This window comes from Malaclemys terrapin, chromosome 2 (assembly GCF_027887155.1).
Source record: "Malaclemys terrapin pileata isolate rMalTer1 chromosome 2, rMalTer1.hap1, whole genome shotgun sequence".
In the NCBI taxonomy this organism is placed as follows: Eukaryota; Metazoa; Chordata; order Testudines; family Emydidae; genus Malaclemys; species Malaclemys terrapin.
Window position 1 is genome coordinate 274,641,747 of NC_071506.1, and position 24,193 is coordinate 274,665,939.

The 24,193-nt window shown below is 42.4% G+C and overlaps 1 protein-coding gene across 3 annotated transcripts in view; it reads right to left on the minus strand.

Moving 5' to 3' along the window:
• Window positions 1-24,193, minus strand: part of OXSR1 (oxidative stress responsive kinase 1) — a 125,951-nt gene that overhangs the window by 14,771 nt on the left and 86,987 nt on the right. For all 3 annotated transcript variants that reach the window (XM_054016577.1, XM_054016579.1, XM_054016580.1), the window contains 6 exons: window positions 18,439-18,548; window positions 15,465-15,566; window positions 12,125-12,258; window positions 9,248-9,296; window positions 2,317-2,382; window positions 1,925-2,047 (listed from right to left, as the gene is read on the minus strand). In XM_054016577.1, coding sequence (XP_053872552.1) covers window positions 1,925-2,047; window positions 2,317-2,382; window positions 9,248-9,296; window positions 12,125-12,258; window positions 15,465-15,566; window positions 18,439-18,548 — 584 coding nt within the window. The remainder of the gene's footprint in view (window positions 1-1,924; window positions 2,048-2,316; window positions 2,383-9,247; window positions 9,297-12,124; window positions 12,259-15,464; window positions 15,567-18,438; window positions 18,549-24,193) is intronic.

Here is a 24,193-nt window from a genome sequence, read left to right on the forward strand (position 1 = left end):
GAAGGGCTATAGTAAAGCTGGGTGCTACAGAGGAGAAGTGTCTGAGGGAATAATGCCAAACAGTTTTTCTACATCTTGCTTGGAAACGTGTCAAGTGAGGCTTAATGGTGGGATGGATTTCAGATTTTACCTTTCCACCTGGATTACTCTCTTCTCCTGGCACCATCAGCATTTGATCACAGTGGAGGAGTTCCTCCTACACAGTATTCTCTGCAACCGACAGGGTCTGCGAACAAGACCTTTGTACTTTCTTTGGAGGAGAGGCTCTGGTAGTACGTTACAAATTGGCCAAAGTCAATCTCGGATATTTGAAAATGGTATCTCCAGACACTGTTGCTACCGTCGGGCATTGGTTAGGCTAGTGGCAAGATGAGATTTTTGCTCTGATGTTGTACTGTTAATGTTATTATTATTAGGTGCTCCTTGGAGATCTCACACCCAAGTATTGACCCAGCCTGACCCTGATTAACTTGTGAGATCTGAATGGATCACAGTATAAGGAATAACATGTTCAGTTTTCAAAGAATCTTTAGCTAGTCCAAACATTTGGAATGGAGATTATAAATGAAAGTGTCAATTCCCTCTCGCTCAATAGGAAAAAAACAAATAAGCCACCTTCAAAACACAACAGGGGCCAGAGCTAAATCAGGGTATCGTGATTTCAGAGACAAGATATGGGAACAACAAATTTTTAATTTTCTCTGAAACAAGGTTTGGAATATCAGCCTCCTTTAAAATTAGCCTTATAATTTAAAATATAGGGAGACTATTTTATATCTGAGAGTGTCCTAGATCAAGATTTTCAGAATTATCTATCTGATATGGTAAGATCATCCCTGGGTGAGTAGCAACAGTCTGAGCACAAAAAGAAAGCTAGTCAAATTTATAACTAGAAAGCTAACAAATAAAGACAGAATAACTGTAATCACAAAGCATATTAGAAAAAAAATGGCAAGGTTGCAAAAAGCATCTAATTTTGCAGAGACTTAAGGAAATTTCTACACAGATCATAAATAAAAGGGATGTAATGAACCAGAAGATGGAAATGCTTTAAAGGGGCAAATGTTTAAACACCCCAAGAGAAAATAACTTTAGTACAAGAGTATTTGAAGAAGTCTTCAAAAGCTCATTCTTTGGCTCTCCTTAGTTAAATCTGAGAACCATTAAAATCTATTTGTTGCTATGAAAGGGAAGAATTACATTCAGAAAAAACATCTTTGAAGTGGTAGTGTTTGGAATGATGAGCATACATATCACTGAAGATTTAAGATCTACAAAGGATTTAACACTTCAAGTTTTACACCCATTTTTTAAAACACAAAATATAATACTGTAAAATCCGTAGCTACTTAGGACTTCACGGATGCCACTTGATTGCACACTGGGGCCATGCTGGGATAGAACTGTTCCACCTGTCCAATCACAAGTCCCAGTTACTTGAGCTCAGGGAGAACGTTGGCTGTGTAAGACCTATGATGCAGTTGATTCTATCATGTAGGAGGCAGTGATAGCCACATTAATCAGTTCATTACAGTACTTCAGATAATGCTACGAAAACAATCTCAGGTAGTTTATACCACTGCAGTTTTAAATTAGCCACATGACTACCCTGATTCTCTGTTATTTCACTGGACTGGGAGCCAGGAGATTTGGATTCAAATCCCCAGCTCTACTACAGACTTATGTGCAACGTTGGAAAAGTCACAAGCCCTGTGCCTCAGGATACCCTCTGTAAAATAGGGATAATACTACTTCTACCATCCTGTCTCTCTTCATGTCTGGTTAGACCGTAAACTCTCCGGGACAGGGACTGTCTTACTGTTACTGTTTAACACTTCACACAATGGGGCCCTGAAGTCAGCTGGAGCATCTAGGCACTACTGTGATACAAGTAATACAATTGTTGCAGAAACCAGTGGCTCACCCTGAGCTGTGAAATTGCTGCTCTGCCTTCCTCACTTTCTTCATCTAGTTCATCATCACTCCACTCCCAGCCACCATCTTCAGTCTTATGAAGACGCCCACTGGAACCCGGGACCCTTCGGACCTGTTCAGCAGACACACAGAAACAAATGCAGATAATTCTAACTGTCTTTTTTAGGAAAAATGTGTCCAAACAGTATCTAAGCTGCAATCCTGGATTCTAACAGGAACTGATAAGGGATCAGTGAGTTTATATCTAGAAGACATTAGAATATCACAATGCTAACTAAGAATTAGTCCAAAAATTTTTGAGCACAGTGAAGCATAAAAACTAGCAGGACTGTGACATCCATGTTAAACAAAGGTGGTCACTGCCCATTTGCATCTTGGTACCTTTTTAGCTCTTTCAGTGATTGTTGGTGCCCTCTGCAACATCTTTTCTTGTAGAAATTCTTTATTCTGGAAAAGAAAATTATTTTAAGTGTCTAATTCACTCGTCTACTGTTGAAAATCATTTCATGGCTCAAGCATTTTTTGGCCATAAACCCCACTTTCAATCTAATTTTAATAAAACCAGGAAGACTTGCGCTGTTTGGGAGTCAACATCATTCTTTCTAAGAACGTCTGCGAGATGTAACAAGAAGCAATCCACTAATTCATTCCCTGGGACTGCAGTTAGAATTTCTCTACTATGCATGCTAATCCTATATACCTTTTCATCTGTGACAGATTTACCACTGCAAAATGATATAGGATTAGCAAGTGAGAAGTGGTATACATGAAACTTTGGTTTTCCTTAAAATTCCACTGAATCACTGCAAAATATTTAGCCCCTGATAACTAGAAATTGACCAAATTAAAAAAAATTGGGCAGGAAACTAGAACAACTGGCAATCGCAGAGCCTTTTATCAGGCCATTTTATTACGTATGTCACATACTGTCTTGTTAGAATGCTAATACTATTTAACTCAGCCCTATTCCCTTTGCACTCTTACACTGGTCCCTTCCCCGCTGTCAGTGGCAAGTCATCTCAGATGCCAGCATGAGGGGTCAGGAATAGTGCAACCCAATACATGGAAAATATGATCCATCGCTGGGGCCAGGGTTACAGAACACATCACATGTGTTTTCAAGGAGGAAGCAGAGTATGTTGCATACACTGGAATAAATCTCTACATGTATAAGCAGTATCCCTTTGCATTAAAAGTCCTCTAATACCCTTGTCTATTTCACAGACAGGGTACAGAAGAAGGTAGGATCAATGGTCCATCTAGCCAGTATCCTGTCTTCTAACAATGGCCAGTGCTGGATGTTTCAGAAGGAATGAACGGAACAGGGCAATTATTGAGGGATCCATCCCCTGTTGTCCAGTACCAGTTTCTGGCAGTCAGATGTTTATGGATACTCAGAGTATGGGGTTGTGTCCCTGACCATCATGGCTAATAGCTATTGCTAGATCTATCCCCCATGAATTTATTTAATTCGTTTTTGAACCCAGTTATACTTTTGGACTTCACATCTCCTGGCAAAAAGTTCCACAGGTGGAGTGTGCCTTGTGTGAAGAAGTACTTTCTTACATTTGTTTTAAACCTGCTGCGTATTAATTTCATTGGTTGATGCCTAGTTCTTGTATTATGTGAAGGGGTAAACAACACTTCTCTGTTCACTTTCTCCCAATTCATGATTTTACGGACCTCTATTATATGCCCCCTAGTCATCTCTTTTCTAAGCTGAACAATCCTGGTCTATTTTCTCTCTTCTCATATGGAAGCTGTTCCACATCCCTAATCCTTTTTGTTATCCTCCTCTGTACCTTTTTCAATTTGAATATACTTTTTCTGAAATGGGGTGACCAGAACTGCATGCAGTATTCAAGGTGTGGGCATACCATGGATTTCTTTAGTGGCATTATGATATTTTCTGTCTCATTATCCCTATTGTTAGCTTTTTTGACTGCTGCTGCATATTGAGCAGATGTTTTCAGAGAACTATTCACAATGCCGCCAATATCCCTTTCTTGAGCGGTAACAGCTAACTTAGCCTCCATCATTTTGTACGTATAGTTGGCATTATTTTTTCCAATGTGCATTACTTTGCACTTAACATTGAATTTCATCTGCCATTTTGTTGCTCAGTCTCTCCATTTTATAAGATCCCTTTGCAAATCTTTGCAGTCAGATTTAGACTTAACTATTTTGAGTAATTTAGTATCATCTGCAAACTTTGCCACTTGACTGTTTACCCCCTTTTCCAGATCACTTATGAATATATTAAACAGCATTGGTCCCAGTACAGATCCTTGGGGACCTGTCTCCACTGGCCACTTATTCCTACTCTTTGTTTCCTATCTTTTAACCAGTTACTGATCTATAACTGTGTATAAGAACATAAGAACGGCCATACTGGGTCAGACCAAAGGTCCATCCAGCCCAGTATCCTGTCTGCCGACAGTGGCCAATACCAGGTGCCCAGGAGGGAGAGAACCTAACAGGTAATGATCAAGTGATCTCTCTCCTGCCATCCATCTCCACCCTCTGACAAACAGAGGCTGGGGACACCATTCCTTACCCGTCCTGGATAATAGTCATTAATGGACTTAAGCTCAATGAATTTATCTAGTTCTCTTTTTTTTTTAAACAAGGTTTTACAAGCAATAAGCGTAACAGAATATCAATTGCTAAACTCATCATAGCCAGATGTGGAAGGTTTAGTACTATGTAAACCAGAGCGACAAGCAGTTTCAGACAGATACTAGGCCCCTTCATAATTAAATAGTATGGCTACAGATATAATGCACAGATCATTCTCTCCCTGAAATTAAATGAGTTTATTTGACAGTTTCCACTGCACTTTGCCCACCGACCCACGTACTTTTAAACTACATCTCTACCCCGATATAATGGTGCCCTCGGAGCCAAAAAGTCTTACTACGTTATAGGTGAAACCACATTATATCAAACTTGCTTTGATCCGCTGAAGTGCGCAGCGCCCCGCCCCCGGAGTGCTGCTTTACTGCGTTATATCCAAATTCACGTTACATCGGGGTACAGATGTACTAACAAAATGCCAAATCTGAGACCTCATCCACATCTTAAAAATAACCAGTCAGAAAAAGGTTTCCTTGTTTCCATCCAAATATGGACTGCTCCCCTTATCCTCTCTCCGCACCCACCCTCACTCATTGACCTAAGGCCTAGAACAAGAGAGAAAAGACAGTTACCTTTTCCATAACTGGTGCTCTTCGAGATGTGTTGCTCATGTCTATTCCACAATAGGTGTGCGTGCTCCCCACGTGCACCAGTGCCAGAAGTTTTTCCCTTAGCAGTATCCATAGGTACTGCTCCCCGTTGCTCCCCCCTGCTGCGCGCTTCATGCGCCTTCAGTTCCTTCTTGCCGGACAACTCCGACAGAGGGGAAGGAGGGCGGGATATGGAATAGACATGAGCAACACATCTCCAAGAACACCAGTTACGGAAAAGGTAACTGTCTTTTCTTCGAGTGATTGCTCATGTGTATTCCACAATAGGTGATTCCAAGCTATATCTGTTGGAGGTGGGAAGAAGTTCACAAACTCTTGGAACGGAGAATGGCCCTGCTGAACCCGGCGTCCTCCCTGATCTGAGAGACAATCGCATAATGCAAGGTGAATGTGTGAACTGAAGACCACGTGGCAGCCCAACAAACGTCCTGAATGGGGACATGGGCCAAAAAGGCAGCCGACGAGGCCTGCACCCTAGTTGAGTGTGCCTTCACAATTGGTGGTGGAGGGATTCCCGCCAGCTCATAACAGGTACGGATGCACGAGATGATCCAGTTGAAGAGGCGTTGAGTGGAGATCGGCCGACCTTTCATGCGCTCGGCTGAGGCGATGAACAGTTGCAAGGACTTTCAGAACGGCTTAGTCTGCTCCAGGTAAAAAGCCAGAGCCCATCTCACATCCAGCGTGTGGAGGCGGCGCTCCTCACTGGACGCATGGGGCTTGGGGCAGAGGACTGCCAGAAAAATGTCCTGACCCATGTGATAGGCGGAGACCACCTTAGGAAGGAACGAAGGGATGTACGGAGCTGGACCTTATCTTTATGAAACACCGTGTACGGGGGCTCGGAGGTCAGGGCCCTGAGCTCCGAGACCCGCCTAGCCGAGGGTCCCAACAAGTGATCAAAACAAGGAAGGTCACCTTCCACGAGAGGTGTGACCAGGAGCATGTGACTAGCAGCTCAAACGGGGGCCCCGTGAGACGGGCCAACACCAGGTTTAGGTCCCACAGGGGGACCAACATACGGGACATATGACCTGCCGCTGTTCCTGGACCAGAAGGAGTGGCGGCGCCAGGAGCGATGCCGACCACAGGACTGCGATCCCAACGTGGAGGACTGGTATTGTCGGGAACAGCTGCTCGGTGATCGGCTCCGGCGGGCTGACCTGTGACGGGGAGATGCCGGCAATCAACGCCCGGGGCTGCGGAGGTGGTGCCATGGCGTGGTCCTGGGGCGGGACGACAAACGGGAACAACGTCGACGTTCATGCTGTGACCAGCTGCGATAGCCCCTATGAGACGAGGACCTTTGGCTTCGTCTGCCTCGGTCCCGTTGGTGTTCGCTCCTCAAGGCGGAGTGGTGCTGAGTCTCAGTCAGATGGAACCCAACCAGACAGCCTGGTGGGTGTTGAGTGCGATCCACATGGACTTTGCCCTGAACGGTCACTGGGCGGCAAACGGCATTGGGAACATTCCCTCAACCGAGACCCGTACCGAGCCGGGGGCGACTGCAGAGATCCCAGTGGCGGCTTGCCTCTGGAGCGCAGGGTCGACATCGGCGGTGCTCCTGGTACTGGCATGGACATAACATCCCAGGCCGTCTGCGGGGCCTCCGGTGTGGAGGGCATCCAGACATCCAGGGAGGCCTGCTCCGTATGGACCAGGCTACTCTGCTCAACTTGAGTCAGAGGCCTACAGGCCAGTGGGGATCGAGGACTGCCCGACATGGGTCTAGCCTCTATCCCAGGTTTACTCTGGTGCCGTGGTGAAGAAGGCCTCTTCTTAGTCTTCTTGGTGTGCCCAGGGACGGGGAGCGGTGCCGACTAGTCGATGGTGCCGAAGGGTCACCGCACACCAACACCATGGTGCCCGGTGTCGACTCGGAGCGGCGCGCCGGAGCCAGGGTCAGCATCAACTCCATCAGAATAGCCCAGAGCCTAATGTCCCTTTCTCTCTTGGGCCGAGGCTTAAACGACTTGCAAATTTTGCAGCAATCGCTGAGATGGGTCTCCCCCAAACAGCGTAGACAGTCTGCGTGCGGATCACCCAATGGCACAGATTGCCTACAAGTGTCACACGACTTAAAACGTGGGGCACGGGGCATGCCCTGGCCCGGGCGCTCTATCTAAACTAAAGTAACTAAACTAACTAACTACAGGTACCATACAATGAACAAACAAGCAGTTTTGGGGATGAGCTACAGCAAAGCTGGAGCAGAGCAGTTCCGACGCACCTTCACTGGCGGCAAGAAGGAACTGAGGGTGGGGGGAGTACGCAGCTCCCGTTATACAGCGCCATGGAGGCTCCACACCAGTGGTCATTAGGGGCACTCCCCTATGGGCACTGCTAGGGAAAAACTTCAGGCACCGGTGCACATGGCGAGCACGCACACCTATTGTGGAATATACATGAGCAATCACTCGAAGAAGAACAAAGAAATACTCTGCCCAGATCCAGTGATAGATTTAAGATCTGGTATCTTGCAACCCACCCTTTGGGTCTAGAAATGGGCGTTTTATACTATTTGGTAGTGAAGACACCCAGCTTTCAACAGCGTACAGCACTTGCTGCTAGTCGTGGAGAGCCCTGAAACACCTGACCTTATTCATGGCATAAAACAGTAGAACTTCAGAGTTCTGAACACCTCGGGACAGGGCCGGCTCTGGCTTTCTGGCCGCCCCAAGCAAAAAAAAAAACAAAAACAAAAAAAAAAACCACCACCTGCAGCGCGGCCAGAGCCAGGGTGCAGGGGGACTCCCTGCCCTGCAGATGTGCCCCAGCTAGCGGGGGGAGGGGGAGGGAGCTGGGGGGGGGCCCAGAGAGAGAAGGGGGGCGGCCAGGGCTTCAGCGGGGCGCTGCCACGCGGCCCCTCCCGCCCTGTCCCCAGCCAGGAGGGCTCCTCACCGCTCTGGTTGGCTGGGAGGGAAGGATGCGGGCTGCCCTGCCGGGCTTGCTGAAGGGCGCAGCCGCCCCAAGCACCAGCTTGCTCAGCTGGTGCCTGGAGCCAGCCCTGCCTTGGGAATGGAGGTTGTTCGTAATTCTGAAACATTCGTAACTCTGAACAAAACGTTATGGTGGTTCTTTCAAAAGTTTACAACTGAACATTGACTTAATACAGCTTTGAAACTTTACTATGAAAAAGAAAAATGCTGCTTTTAACCATCTTAATTTAAATGAAATGAGCACAGAAAGTTTCCTTACCGGGTCAAATTTTTTTATGTTTTTAGTAGTTTATATTGAACACAGTACTGTACTGTACTTGTTTTTTGGGGGGGATCTCTGCTGCTACCTGATTGTGTACTTCCAGTTCCAAATGAGATGTGTGGTTGACCGTTCAGTTCATAACTCCAGTGTTCGTAACTCTGAGGGTTCTACTGTACACGGAAAGTCTCCTAGATTGTTTTCAGAGGTTTCTAAGATCTGAATTAGATTTGCTCCCTCTCAGAACTCATCTACACTTGTGCCAGCATGTAGGGTACGTGGAGCTACGTGAGATAGCGAAAGGCAGGCTGTGTCTACACTTACTGAGGAGTATAGCTATACGTGGCATTGAAAGGCTCTGGCAAGGGGGAGGCAGTGGGAAAAGTCTCCAGCTAAGCTTCAGGAGACATTTTCCACTGCCTCCCTCTGCCAGAGCTTTTCTACTTTACTTGCCTAAGCGGTGCCTCACTGTCTACACAGCTACTTTATATCCGCGCTACCTGGGCATGCAGTAGCTAACTCTCCACCTCACCGCAAGTGTAGACATACTTTTAGTTGGCTTTAGAGGTGGAAGGGGAAAAAAGTAAACCCAATGGAAGATGTTAAAAAAAACTCAAAGATTTTTTAAATAGTGTCTATGAAACATGTTTCTTTAACAGAATACATGATTTGATAGCATATAAAGGTTTTATTTCATTAATTTGCAACAAGCAGCCTAACTCAGAGTAGCACTGGTTGTAAATAAAACAGCCATCCCAAACTCACATCAGTAAAGCCTTATACCGCCCCACATATTTAATTATACATAATGTTTCCCTTTCATACAATTTTGGAATGACAAATTGAGTTAGAAAGTTTTATCATACCTTTGCTTTTGTGAAAAATTTGTGTCTTAATAGCTCTGCTGCTGTTGGTCTAGTAACAAAAGAGGGAGAAAAATAGTTATAATTGTTACTTTGAAATGTAACATTCTTCCAGGCTGCTTGCTTCATTCACCACAACCTGCCTACAACACGAAACTTTGCCATCTGACTGTTTACCCACAACCCGAGACCCTGAGTCAGCTGGCACGGGCTAGCCATGGGTGTCTAGTTGCTGTGTAGACATACCCAATAAGGACAGCAAAAGCAATGGCTCTTTTCCAGATGTATGCACTTCAGTTCACACCTTTGCTTTAAGGTAGACTGTTACTAAAAACTAATTCTGCATTAGGTTAGTTATCTTTGCAAAGTGACATATATAGACATTACACATTTAGGAGGTGCACAGATATACCTCTGGTTATCTGCTGGCACCATTTGGCTGAAACTGGTTTGTGAGCTCTTCTAGGCCTTGGCTACACTGGTGCTGTACAGCGCTGCAACTTGCTGCGCTCAGGGGTGTGGAAGTATATACAACGCTGCGAGAGAGCTCTCAGCAACGCTGTGAATTCCCAAGTGTAGCCAAGGCCCTAGATTGTTACTGCCTTTGTTTTACTCATCTGTACATTTTCTAGCACAATGGGACCCTGACTGGGGCTTCACGCCCGTATCATAGAATAAAGAAAGAAATAGTAATAAATTGAGAATTGCACGTCCATTTGCTCCCCCCTCCCCCCAATCACACCCTTAACACTGAACAGACGATCATCTACTTGTAGGGAGAGGATGATTTTAAACTGCTGTATCAGGATATTTTAAAAGGATTTGCATGGATGAGAGAAAGTGTTATGGGAAATTGCCAATATTTTATGTAGCTGCCCTTAATAAATAGTCCTTATAACCAAATGAGTCAAGATTGCACTAAGAGCCTTCATATATTTGCAAATTGAAAAACAATGTACAGACGCTCCCCAGGTTACGCAAGACCTGACTTACGCAAATTCGCACTTACGGAAAAAGTTCCATAAACCAGAAATAGGATTTTCGAGTTGCAGAAATTTGTGTGTAACGTACGGGTATATGTTTCCGACTTATGCAAAACTCAAGTGATGCGAGGCTTTCTGGAACGGAAGCGTAAGTCGGGGGGCGTCTGTATATTTTAAAAGCTCCACAGGTAAATACATAGTTCACAACCTATCATTTCTGATGTGCAAAAAACACAGTGCAGCTTGAATCAGAAGTGAGACAAAAATCGCAATTAACTCTCTGGCAGTACAACACTGAGCAGTGAGCTAGTCCGTACTGGTTAGTCAGAATGGAAGTTGTGTGTCTTGCCAGTCATACACAGTATTGAACATTTATCCATATTTTTAAAAAATGACAACAGCCAGGAGAACTTCTTGTCAGACAGCAGGTCCTCAGCAATCTTCTTGGCTCAAAGATTGGAGAGCTAACTAGGACAACTTTTATTTGGGGGAGGGGGGGGGTGCTTATAAATGTATGTATGATATAACTGGAATAGGGTTTTGCTACATATGCCATGTAACACATCTATGTAAAGGTTATGATCATCCGAGTTGTATGTAGGCACCATTTATGTGTTCAAAGTTACGTATACTGGCTTGATTTCCAAGTAAGCTTTGTGAGGCATTTGGTCAGCTTCTTTAGGAAGGTTTCAGAGTAACAGCCGTGTTAGTCTGTATCCGCAAAAAGAAGAACAGGAGTACTTGTGGCACCTTAGAGACTAACCAATTTATTAGAGCATAAGCTTTCGTGGACTACAGCCCACTTCTTCGGATGCATATCTTCTATATGCATCCGAAGAAGTGGGCTGTAGCCCACGAAAGCTTATGCTCTAATAAATTTGTTAGTCTCTAAGGTGCCACAAGTACTCCTGTTCTTCTTTAGGAAGGAATTCGCAAGGTTAAGTACCCGATCAGGAAGCATTTGGGGAACAATGCATCCTGGAATGCTCCAATCCGCATAAGAAGTCTTCCTGGAGACATACAAGATACCACGTGGACAATGGCTTCTGCCTGTAAAGACTGATTCATGCATGGACATGTGACTTGCCCAGGTGACTTCAGAACTCCATCTTGGAGCTGGACTTCGCATAGAAGTAAGGAGGGGGGTCTCCACCCACAAGAGAGTCTATTTAAACCCGTGGGAGACCCCCTCCATTTGGTCTTCAGATGGCTAAAGAAGGAGCCTCTCCACCCCCTCAGAATACTGGAAGGAAACTGGAACAAAGGACAGTAACTACAGGGGGTGTGAGTGATTGCTGGACCCAGGCTAAAAGGAGATTAGCCTGTAAAAGGGAGCATTCTGGAACTGGTGAGGATCTTATCTGTATTTAGTTTGATTAGACATAGATTTGCGCATTTTACTTTATTTTGCTTAGTGATTTATTTTGTTCTGTCTGTTACTACTTGGAACCACTTAAATCCTACTTTCTGTATTTAATAAATTCACTTTCTACTTAGTAATTAACTCAGAGGATGTATTAATACCTGGGGGAGCGAACAACTGTGCATCTCTCTCTATCAGTGTTATAGAGGGCGAACAATTTATGAACTTACCCTGTATAAAGCTTTATACAGGGTAAGACGGATTTATTTGGGTTTAGACCCTATTGGGAGTTGGGCATCTGAGTGCTATAGACCAACACACTTCTGTGGGCTGTTTTCAGGTAAACCTGCAGCTTTGGGGTAAGTAATTCAGTCCCTGGGTCTGTGTTGGAGCAGACGGGAGTGTCTGGCTCAGCAAGACAGGGTGCTGGAGTCCTGAGCTGGCAGGGAAAACAGGAATAGAAGTAGTCTTGGTACATTAGGTGGCAGCTCCCAAGGGGATTTCTGTGATCCAAAACGATCACGGTAGTTTTACCTTTTTTCAGGGTCTTTCTGTAGGCATGATGAAATCATCTTCCTAAATGATTTCCCATACTTCTTCAGCATTTCTTTATCTTGCACACCAGTCTCTAAAGAAGGTGGATCATTCTGTAGTGTCAGCATTAAAACCTGAAAGAATTAAATTCATTGGAAACATCTAGAAAGACCAAAAATTCTTAGAAATGCGGTCTAGGGAACCCCGCACATACAGCAGCCTGATGCATTCTGAAGATGCACATCTTTAACATGTTAGGAGTTGAGATACAGGCTTCAAATTGTAAGTAAGACCAGAGCAAGTTCTCAGGTCAGTCATGCCAGCATGATGCAGCCCCAAAGGGAAGAAAAGGGGCACAGAATTTCTGCCAAACCTGCTCATTCTATAGGCACTAGTCATATGAGACCTTAGATTCAAATGCTCAGTTCAGATTTCCTGCAGGTATCTTACTGTGAGAGAGAGGGAGTTAGAAAGAAGCATGGCTAATTATGAATGTAAAAACAAAAGGACAATTCTCTCTCTCTCTCACACACACACCCACACCCAAGTGGATGATTTCTTCTATTCCACTCAACAAAACAAAAACATTCTGAAGAAAAAAGAAGAGAAAATTATTCTTGCCTCTGTCTTACTCTGTCACCTAGATACAAGTTTCACCAATTTTAGAAGAGGAACCAGCCTGCAGCATATTTAAAGGTTTCCACTGTTCTAAAAATGCAGTGGTCCATCAATTCATGTAGAATTATACAATCAAATGTAAATGGCGGTTAATATTCCCAAGTCACAAATATGAAAACAACATAATTACAACTTAAGTGACCTTTATATTCCAGGATCTGAACTTGTGGAGTTTGACTATAGTAATCGTAGAACTGAGTGCAGGCCACAAAACCTACTGTAAAATGTTTTTTAAAATTCCATCATCACATAAGAAAGTATTATTGAAAACAACATCTGCTAAATCAGTGAATATTTGACTGTTGATTTGCAGACCAGGGGCATTGTTAACATGAACACTGCATTTGAAACCAACTCGGTTGTTAAAGGCCTTGTCTGCAAAGGACAGTTGCACCAGTTTAACTTAGTTTAGTTAAACTCGTGCAAACTCCTGGCTAGACTCTTATTTCAGTTTAAGACAAGCTTATTTCAGGTTAGCGTCAGGCAATAAGAAATGTGCTTAAATTAAACCAAAATTTGATACTCAAACTGTAATTAGAGGCCACAAAAGGCTTTGCACATGTTTAACTGAACACGTTTAAAAAACAATTTAAATTAAACTGGTGCAATTTCTGTGCATAGACAAGGCATAAGGCGGGTCACTTTCAGACTATTTGTCAAACCCATTAAATGTTTCAGTTTTGAATAATTGTTTTCCAGAAAACATGTTTGTTCCATTGATGCTAGCTGGTGAAAACTTGCCTTTAATTCCTTAGTGATAATCAGGGTAAGTGGTTGCAATTTTTTGCAAGAATTTGAACAATATGCAACAGCAACACAATTCGAAAACCTATTTAAAAATCTGGAGTACACGAAACAAGTATTTGAAGAGAAAGGATAAGTCTTCTGCACAGCAAATATCTGACAAAACAATTACCATATTAGTCTGGAACATGTCTGCATAGCAGTGGTCTCCAGGTCTCTTAACCCATAATGCTGTGTAGCAAGCGACAGCTAGTACAGTCACAACACAGCAGACCAGTGATGATGGAACTTTTTTTTTTTTTTCAGTCCATGTGCTCAGTTAACTCGTTTACTAGAAACAGGTATGTCTGAATATAAGGGCATCTGAACACGTAGAAACAGGTCCTTATTTTCTGAATGCTGAAGTCTTAAAATCCATTGCATCCTATCCAGCCAACTGCACCACTACAACAGGAACTGGTTTTCCTTTTTTTAAAAATAAAGGTTTTAATACTTAAATTTAAGCAAGGGGTAGAATGATTTGATGTCTATTATAACAGGAGTTGAAGTATTTTTTTGTGCGGTTTAAGTAAGGTTTGTTTTATTCTTTTAATGTTAAAAATTGTGTCTGAATTCCGTTGATAGATAGATAGATGCTACGAGTCAGTCACGGAGGTCACAGATTCTGTGATTTTACGAGACCTCTGTAACTTCCTCAAAATTGCAGTAATTCAGCCCCAGGCAGCGGGGCTCAGACTTCAGAGCAAGCCCAAGCCCCGTTGCACAGGTCTGAAGCCCGAGGCCAACCCCTACTGCCCGTAACTTATCTTTATGGGGCCTCCTGTGGAGTAGGGCCCCAGCCAACTGCCCTGTTCGCTACCCCCTAACACTGGTCCTTTGTACATTTCCACAATTTTATCTGTGACTTTTAATAAAAATACACATGCCAAAATGTTAGCCGTGTGTGGGTGTGTATGTGTGTATATATACACATTATATATATATATATATATATATATAACTGCCTTTTTTTTTTTTTTTTTTTTTTTTTTTTTTAAGTAGCAGCATGGGGGAATCTGTCTCTCTTGCAGGATCTAAGGTTTTTGCGGGTGGGGGCAGGATAAAAATGGTATTCAAAAAATACCTGCACAGGGCTCTAGTTTAGAGCAACAACCCTCCCCAGGCTTAAGTGATCTGAACTAAGCCAACAAAAATACCATATTACACACAAATCCCAGCTCTGTTCCTATAGTTATAACTCCGCCAAATAGATAGACAGTTAGAGCTGACAAAAACATATGGTGAAACGTATTACCTCTCTGACAGAATGAACCCAATTACCTTTCGGGAATACCCAAGGCTAAGACCCTCAATTCATTTTACACAGGCTACTCAACAGCCACCAGATAGCAACTTTCAGTCTCCAGCTGGGCTAACATTCAAACCAGGAGAAGAATGTAGAGCCTCTTACCTCTATTACTAATCCAATGAAGTATCCAAGCCCCCAGTTAAAAACTCACCTGGGACAACTGGTGCCAGATTTTATGAGTAGGTGGATAGAAGGAACACTGAGGTAGGAGAGGACTGATTATCTCCTTACCCAGGGGTCACTGGGTGCCCTATTAGATGCCTTTAAACCATTGGTTTTTCTACAACTCTAAGACTGCTATGCTGTTTTTAAAGGATCCAGGTGAGATGTCTAGTACTATTCATGAGTATCTGCGCAGGGAAGGGTATAGATTTGAACACTACTATTCTCTATTTTAAGCACATAAACACAAAAAAGGAATGTAACTTTTAAAAGGACTGTGAGTCTGGTGGTACAAATACAAAAACAACAAGAGGAAAATTGGACTGACCACATTCTTTCAAATAACCTCAGGAAATACTGTTTAATACTGTTTTTTGTCACCACAAGTATTTGAAGATTACCGCTCACCTTCATCGGTGGGTATTTGTGATAAGGAGCTGCCCCTGTAGCCAGCTCTATAGCAGTGATTCCAAAACTCCAGATGTCTGCCTTGAAGTCATAACCTCTGACCTGAAAAGTGACAAGATATTACTCTACATACTTTTCATTATCCCAACTACACCTCTGCCTACAGGCTCTGAATGGAGCTTGTCAAATGTTTGCATCATTTCTTTACCCTCAAGGACTCTGAAAGGCACATATCTCCCATTAACCTTCACTGGCATTGCAATTATACCCAGGAAAGAACAAGCCTTTCTTTACCTTTCAGTTCCTTCCTGGCTGCAAATCAGAAAACCTTAGGTAGAACAGTCATACCTGAGGAAGAGCAGATTTGTGGCTTGTAAAAGAGTTTTCATATGCCACACTACAAGTACTAGGCATTGGATTCAACCAGGCTTTGGCTTCCATACTAATATGGAAAGTCGGACTGCTTGGGTATGATTGAAATAGTCATAGTTGGGGGATCAGTAGGCACAGCCCCACACGCAGTCATATGTCTAACCGGCTACTTTGTTAAACTAACTGCAATCACGTCCAGTCCTGAAACAGGTTAGCAATCTACTCTTTGCACTGGGAAGTCCATGCCAGCCTGGAGTTGAGCCAGGCCACTGAAATTCCTCATTCCTGATTATAGAAGCCATTGCTGATATTTAATATTTTGCTTTCCATTAGATTGTCTTTTGGTTTAATGGGTATTAGTAGTTTCCACATTAGTGAACAAATCTGCCCATCTAAAGCCATATAACACTTTAACCTCCACTATGCAAAGAAAAAAAATATTTCATATGCCAATAAGCCTTTTTCCTCATTAACATTACCTAGTGTTTTGGCATCTGAAATGGAAAGTTTACTTTATCCACTGCAGGGAAGAGACACTGTGTACTAACTTTAATGAGAACTACAAACCACAAGTGTTTTGCCAAAATGAAACTGTTCGCATTTCCTGCTCTCTAGACAAATGGGAGAAGACTGCAATAGTTGAATAAGTGCAAATTTAATAGCAGTATTGCACTAGATAAGTTAACAATTAGTTTAGGAGAAGATACTAATTCTGATGAAGCCAAAAGTTTTGCACAAACTACCTCAAAGGTGTGTGAGTGTGAGTGAGAGAGAGAGAGAGAGATTGATCCATCCATTGATCTCTGGACACTCCATATCTAGCCTGCCTGGCATACTCCAGTTTGATGGGATTTAGGTGATAGTAAAAGGAGATTACATAGAAACTGCTGGTAGTAAACTTGGCTTTCTATGATTACATTAGTAGAGAAAAAAATCTCTGTAAAGTTTAATAAAATTAAGTTGCATCACACTGTATGTGGCTCAATAATGCTGGAGAATAAATTGAAACTATAATCAAAGAGACAAAAAACAACAGTGAAGTACAGTGTTAGTCTTATAGTAGGTGCACAAATACATCAATTTTTTTCAATAAATGTTAACCACCTAATTTATAGCTTCCGATTACAGTACAAAATCCTGCTTGTAAACTGAAGTCAGTGGGGAAGTTTTCAAATTCCCATAAATTAGTTTAATATAGCTAATGGCTACCCAAAGGGAAAACAGCTCTTCACCTGAATTTTGATCCAGAATATACCAATAGCCTTCATTTGTTTATACTTTATGGATTTAGATCAATGAAATTTACCTCTTCAATTTGTGCCATAAGTTGTTTTCCAGTCAAAATGTGCATAGCATTTAGAGGGATAATGGTGGGATAGGGAAGTTTATCCCAAAATTAAGAAATGGAGTTGGGTCAAAAATTCTTTGATATCTATCTTTTCTATTTATCTATATAACTCAAGATATAATTGACTCACAGCGACACCTGCTGGAAGGGAATGGGATGGTATAAACAGCCTTTCAAAATAATTTCTTGTAATAATTCCACACTCACAGTCCTTACGAACTCCTATAGTCCCCAGAATATCTGTGTCAACAGAAAATACTAGATATATTTATAATTAAGTCTTTTCATTTTAGTTACATTTTCTTCCTGGTTAAAGCTCTTTATAACCACTTTATCAACCCCTTTCTTCTTTGATCAGTTTGTTTTTCACTGATCTAATCCCCTCTCCTCCTTAATCACAGACATTCTGGACACAATTAGCCTGGAGAAGTCCAATAAGGCCCAGGCGACATCATAGAATCATAGGACAGGAAGGGACTTCGAGAGATCATCTAGTCCAGTCCCCTGCACTCATGGAAGTATTAAGTATTATCTAGACCATCACTGACAGGTGTTTATCTGCCCTGCTGCTCTGTCCCTTGTGCTTTCAGTTACATGAGACAACAGCAGACATCACTTCCATTCCCAGCTGATCAGCAGTTCAAGGAAGGAGAGAGAAGCCAACATCCTAGAGGCAGCCATTCCTTTTCAAGGGATACAAATGCTAACTAGGACTTCAGTAGGGGTGGAAAATTTGGCAGGGTAATCTCCCACCCCCCAGTTTTCCTCCACACCAGTTACTGACATTTACATTTGTTTTGCCTTGCTGGGAGTAGACTGCACTGCATGTTTAAAAAGCAAATATTCTTTTATCCCTCACATCATCCCCAATATCCTCCACTTTAATGGAGCAAGTAGCTCCACTGAAACAAGCAGCAACCATTGTCCGAGTTTAAAAAACAATCCTGTATCTTGCATAGCGTTTTATCAGAGGCTAGCTGGGATGACAAAGGGTGCTAGAGAAAAATCTAACAGATAGAAGAAGGGCCTGAAATTGTGAGCGCTCAAATCGGTCTGAAATTTTAGAGAAAGCAGCCTGTACTATACTGAGCAGTATGTGTACTAAGCTGTCCTCTGGGACCCTGAGAAAGCCACAGTGGGTGGCATGAGGACCGAGCCACCACAGTGACCAAAGCTTTCATAAACAAACATCAATGACTTAGAAAATTGTACATGGCAAGTGAGCTAACAAGACACTACCAATTAAACAGTTACCTGTTCCATGACTTCTGGTGCCATCCAGCAAGGGGTGCCCACAAAGGTTTTTCTCACTTTATTTCTGGTAATATCACCACCAGTCGCTAAAAATGCACTAACACCGAAGTCTGAAATAGCAAAAAAATGCCTACAGTGAAGAAAATATCCTGAACACGAAAAAAAAAAAAAAAAACACAAGAAATCTCAGCTATGCAGACGATGGTCATTTTTGACATGGGGAAGTTTCTGAAGGACTAAGAATGATCGACTAAGGCAAATTAGTCCTTTGACAGTGTTCATAACCATGGATACTATTCAATTACATTCAAGAGGTGTGAAGTGCAGTTCACACAGAGAGGCCAGTATTCTCATTTTAAACAATGGTCTTTGGGCCAGGGAATGAATGAAGGACTACATACACTCTCAATGCACAGCAGATCTCCCACTGGTGTCAATGGGAAGTTCACACAGAGACCAAGGAGAAAATGGTTATGTAGTAACAAACAATAAGAGTTCAGTTAAGTGAGTTATTGTCTCCTTTAGCAACATCCTGGACTTTTATGATCAAAGGCTACTGCCTTTCCTCTTCCTCCCCCTCTCCCCAAAAACCTCTTTTTTTAGTTTCTCTTTTCTCCCAGTATCTGCATCAGTCTTCTCTTCTCTCTGCAGTAACTCCCCACCCATCCAATGATAGCCCACGAAAGCTTATGCTCAAATAAATTTGTTAGTCTCTAAGGTGCCACAAGTACTCCTGTTCTTTTTCCCCACCCACAGAGGTTTTACTCACCTCCTGCCCTATCCCATCAGCTAAAATGATTAGCAATAAATATTGATGTTAATCTGAAAGCCTAACAACAATGTAAATATCCCAATGAGAAGAGCAGAGGGCAGGCAGGGAGCTCACATCTATCTACCGTCTGTCTCACTGATGGATGTCACTCACTTTAGTCCCAAAGTCACCGGCATTCTAACATGAAGAGTGTGTCCCATCACTTTTATTTCTGATATAAATAGTTTTCCAATAATAAACAGTTGAAGCTGAGATTATGGAAAGTTGTTTATACTCAAGGGATGAATCCCACAGCATTTTAGGCTTCCGGAAATAATTTGCATCCCTCATTTAGGTCTGTCCCACATTTGAGCCTTGGACAAGTTAAGAGATACCACTCAGAGCCTTTATTTCATTCTGTTTGCAGCCTCGGGAAGCCAACACTACACTGATTAGTGCTCTGCTCATTAGGAAGACTCGGCACCAGAATGAGGGCAGGAGAGTTAGGTATTTAAATAAAGGATTAGAACTGGTAAAACGTGAAAAGTGTCATGTGGACCACAACTGTTTCATGCAGGTGGGATGCGTAACACCTTTGTTTTCAATACTAAGCTACCAAGCGAAGTATATTCTGTCAATGACCCATGACTAGATCACACAACACTTTAATTGGGTAACGGAAGTTAACAAGCTATTGCCAATCAATAGTAAGTTAAATAAGTCCTCCCCGGTCACCACAGTCCAACCTGAACTACAATTCCTTTGTCAAGCTGAAACACGAATGTTTATTCAAGAGGCACCTCACCGTATTAATTTTAGTTCTAGTTATTAATTAAATCATGCTTTTAAAGGACCTTTAAGCTGAGCTTGCAATCACAATGCTGACATTTTGTGTAACAGATACAGGTGCGGTACAGTGAGTTTGTGAACAGTGACGGTGCCAGTGCCATGCAAGAACGAAGTGTGATACAAGCTCTCTGCTCAGAATGAGAGGAGCACTATAGAAACAAATATGGCAACATGACAGTAACAGGTCCAAGAGGGAGCCAGGGAGAATTTTTTCACAGGAGGCTCTAGAGGTATGGGCAGAGTAAAGGAAGAGAAAATAACCACACGAGATGGGAAAGAAATCCTGGCAAGACTGTCCTGATTTGTGCCTCATGTCTATGGAAAAAACAAATCAAAGTTAACAAAAAATTCAACTGATGGTCCTTTCAAGTTGCTTTAAAAAAAAAAAATCTTCTCCAAGTCCTCACCCCTGCTCTCTTCCATTTATTCCGTAGTGCCCTAAAATGCCAATTTGCTACACAGACTGCAGTGCTGGATTGCTGAAGGGGAGGGGTCTTGCTGAAGAATTTTGGCTGATAGCTCCGGATGTAACCTCTCTAGCTGGGAGTTGGTAGTCCCAGATACAATCTATTCTATTTTTATAATCTTTTTTTATATAGGCAAATTTATACATACAGAGACAGACTTCCTCCAAGCCCTATAAACACTTTGGATATCTGGTACCACACCTGCATAAAGCTCCCTTTAGCCCAAAGGATCCCAAATTATTTGACAAACTGGTATACAAATGATGGGCCTGATTCTTGAAGCTCTGACTATGCAATATTCCAAGTACCGTAACTTCAGTGTGAGTGTGTGTAGGGGTTGGAGGATCAGAACCTAAACACAGGAATTATTTCACCCACCAGTGTAGGGCAATCAATCATTTCGGACCTGAACAAACAGCACACGGTAGCAACAAATGACAGTTTAATAGAGGAAATGAAAGAGACCATACCCAATTGTAACTACGGGAAGATTTTTTTTCCAGGAAAAACACTGGCCATTTATATGATCTCACGCTTCAGGCCCTAAAATCACCACTGCGTGTTGAGGATTCTGCTTCTATTTATGGCTATTTCATAATTATCAATCATCTCTTGCACCGTCCTCTGAAGGATCTGGTACTGAATAAAGGTCTAGATGGACCATTACCTTGAACCTGTACAGCAGTCCCTGTGTTTCTACAGAATCACCAAAGGTGCAGTGTCAAAGTTTTCCTTTGAGGCCTCCTATCCAAGTATTGACTAGTTTCATTCCTGCTTAACTTGTAAGCTCTAATGAGGTTCCAAAACAAGATTTGCTAAAATTAGGTGTATTTAGCTGAAGCCTCAGAATTTGTTTGGATAGAAATCATCCTAGTCTCAATTTGTGGTATTACCAAAAGTCAGTGACATTTGTCCCTCATGACATGTATTTTTATGAAACCTCTATTGTTTCTAAAAATAAGAGTAATTTAAACTCTAGCAAGAGATTGCAATTGAGGTAAATTTTTGCAGAACCACAGGCATGTATTTTAAACAATGCTCTATTATCTTACTTCAATGCAGGGTAAAGGAAATGTCATTTCAGGTAAAAATGTTCCAGCATCAAAAATAAAAGTCCTTTAAACAACACACACCACATTTCAGAAAAATGTAAGAATTTTATAAATTCTATCTTGGAATTCTGGCAATAAATCCCTTGAGCTCTGCATTTGTCTTGAAGTCACCAGAAAGCCTTGGTGGAATTAAATTGTATTCCATTACATGGCTGATTTAGTCAATGGTTTTCCAATCAATTTACTGATTTCCAATTTGCTCAAACAGCCCACTGTAACAGTGTGCACTATTGCTTTAAAAAAATAGAGTGGCTGTTATCTCAAGAAATATTTGTAAAACGCTAAATAAAAAGCTGCCCACAAGTTTAAACTTTATTCTTACTGCTGAGGTGGAAATAGAGTAGCAGCAGTATCTTTACGTCTGTGTTGGTTCGGATGAAGTGGGTTTTAGCCCACGAAAGCTTATGCCCAAATAAATTTGTTAGTCTCTAAGGCGCCACAAGTACTCCTCGTTCTTTTTGCTGATACAGACTAACACGCTACCACTCTGAAGCTTATACGGAGCTCTTTTCAGGTCTGGAAAACAGATGCAGTATGTCACTGCTAAAAACAAGGTGGAAGAGATTGTTTGGCATTAGTAGTTAACACGTATTTCAAGGAACCATTCAAGGTGAAGTGACTAGTCAGAGAGAGGAAGGGGGAGAGTAGTTGGAAGAGGTTGTTAGTGGATTACAGATTGTTGCAATAAGCTATAAATCCAGTGTCTCTATTCAGTCCATGATTGTGTGTCTAGCAAAGTTATGAATTTAAGCTCCCAGACTTATCTATTAGAAATGTTGTGGAGGTTTCCTTTGAAGATGAGGACTGAGCGAACAGATACAGAGTGACCACTTTGTGAAAAGTGTTCACCCACAGGTGATATTGTGTTCTTGTCTTATCTTTTTCCTGTGTGAGTTCATTCAAGAGCATAGTGATTGTCTGGTTATTGGGGCATTTAGTGCACTGGACGTGATACACCACATACCGTGATGGGGGCGGGGAGGGAGCATCACCCAGCTCCATTCCCAAGCCTGGGGCCCTGGCTGCTGGCCCCGCTCCCAGCTGTGGCCTCAGCCCCCTTATCCCTGTCTGTATTCCCTCCCCACCCCCCGAGCCACGGCCCCATTCCCAGCCCCGGGGGGGGGGGGGGGGGGGGGGGGGCAGGGGTAAGGCGGAGGACACGAGGTAAAAAGTTTGCGGACTACTGCCTTACAGCAATTTCATCTAGACCACATCTCCCTAGCTTGCTTATGAGAATATCATGCAAGATGGTGTCAAAAGTCTTACTAAAATCTAGATACATCATGACTACTGCTCCCCATCCTCTATCCACTAGGCAAGAACCTCTGGGGGGAAAAAAAAAAACCCGGAAAATATGTGGATTTGACATAATACGTTCTTGGCAAATCCATGCTATTTCTTATAATGCTATTATCCTATAGCTGCTTACAGACTGATTGTTTAATAATTTGTTCCAATATCTTTCTAGCTATTGAAGTTAGGCTGACTAATCTATAAGTCACCAACTCCTCTTTCCCCTATTTTTAAAGATAAGTACTACTTTTCCCTTTCTTGCATCCTCTGGGACCTCACCCATCCTCCATAAATTCTCAAAGATAATCACTAATGCTTCCATGATTGCTTCAGCTCATTCCTTAAGTTCCCTAGGGTGAACTTCATCAGGCTCTGCCAACTTGAAAACTAATTTATCAAAACATTCTTTAACCTGTTCTTTCCCCATTTGGGCTTGCGTTCCATCCTCCTTGCTGTTAATATTAACTGTGTTAAGCAACAGCAATACAATAGGAGCAAGAGAAATACAAAGGAAAGTGTAGGTCCACTACTTAGTAGGACAGGAGATCTTGCTCCTATTGTATTTATAAAGCCACCCCTCCATGCTTTTTATGTTCCTTGCGAGGTGCAACTTACTTTGTGCCTTAGCTTTTCTCATTTTGTCCCCATATGCTTGCCCTACTTTGTATTCATCCTTAGCAATTTTTCCACTTTTGGATTGATTCCTCTTTTTATTTTCAGGTCATTAAAGAGCTCCTAATGGAACCATATTGGCCTCTTACTATTCTTCCTATCTTTCCTTTGCATCAGGATTCTGTGCTGTTGAGCCTTTAATATTGTCTCTGAAAAACTACCAGCACTCTTCTACTCCTTTTTCCTTTAAATTTCCTTGGGACCTCACCTAGAAGTTCTTGAAGACTGTTAAGGCTGCTTTGTGGACGTCCATTATCCTTATTCTGATGCTCTCAATCCTTCCCTTCCTTAGAAAAATTAAATCTATCATTTCATGATCACTTTCATTCAAATTGTCTTCACCATCAGATTTGCAACCAACTCCTCCCTGTTAGTCAGAATCAAATGTAAAAAGTCTGTCCCTCTGGTTAATTCCTCCACCTTCTGAAACAAAGTGGTGTCCTGACCACATTTCAGTAACTTACTGGAGATTTTGCGTTTTGCCATACTACTTTTCCAACAGATGTCTGTGTAGCTGAAGTCTTCCATTAGTACCAGCTCTTGTGTTTTGGGTATTTGTTTTTTGTTCTAGAAATGCCTCCTCCACCACCTCCTCCTGAATTGGTTGTCTA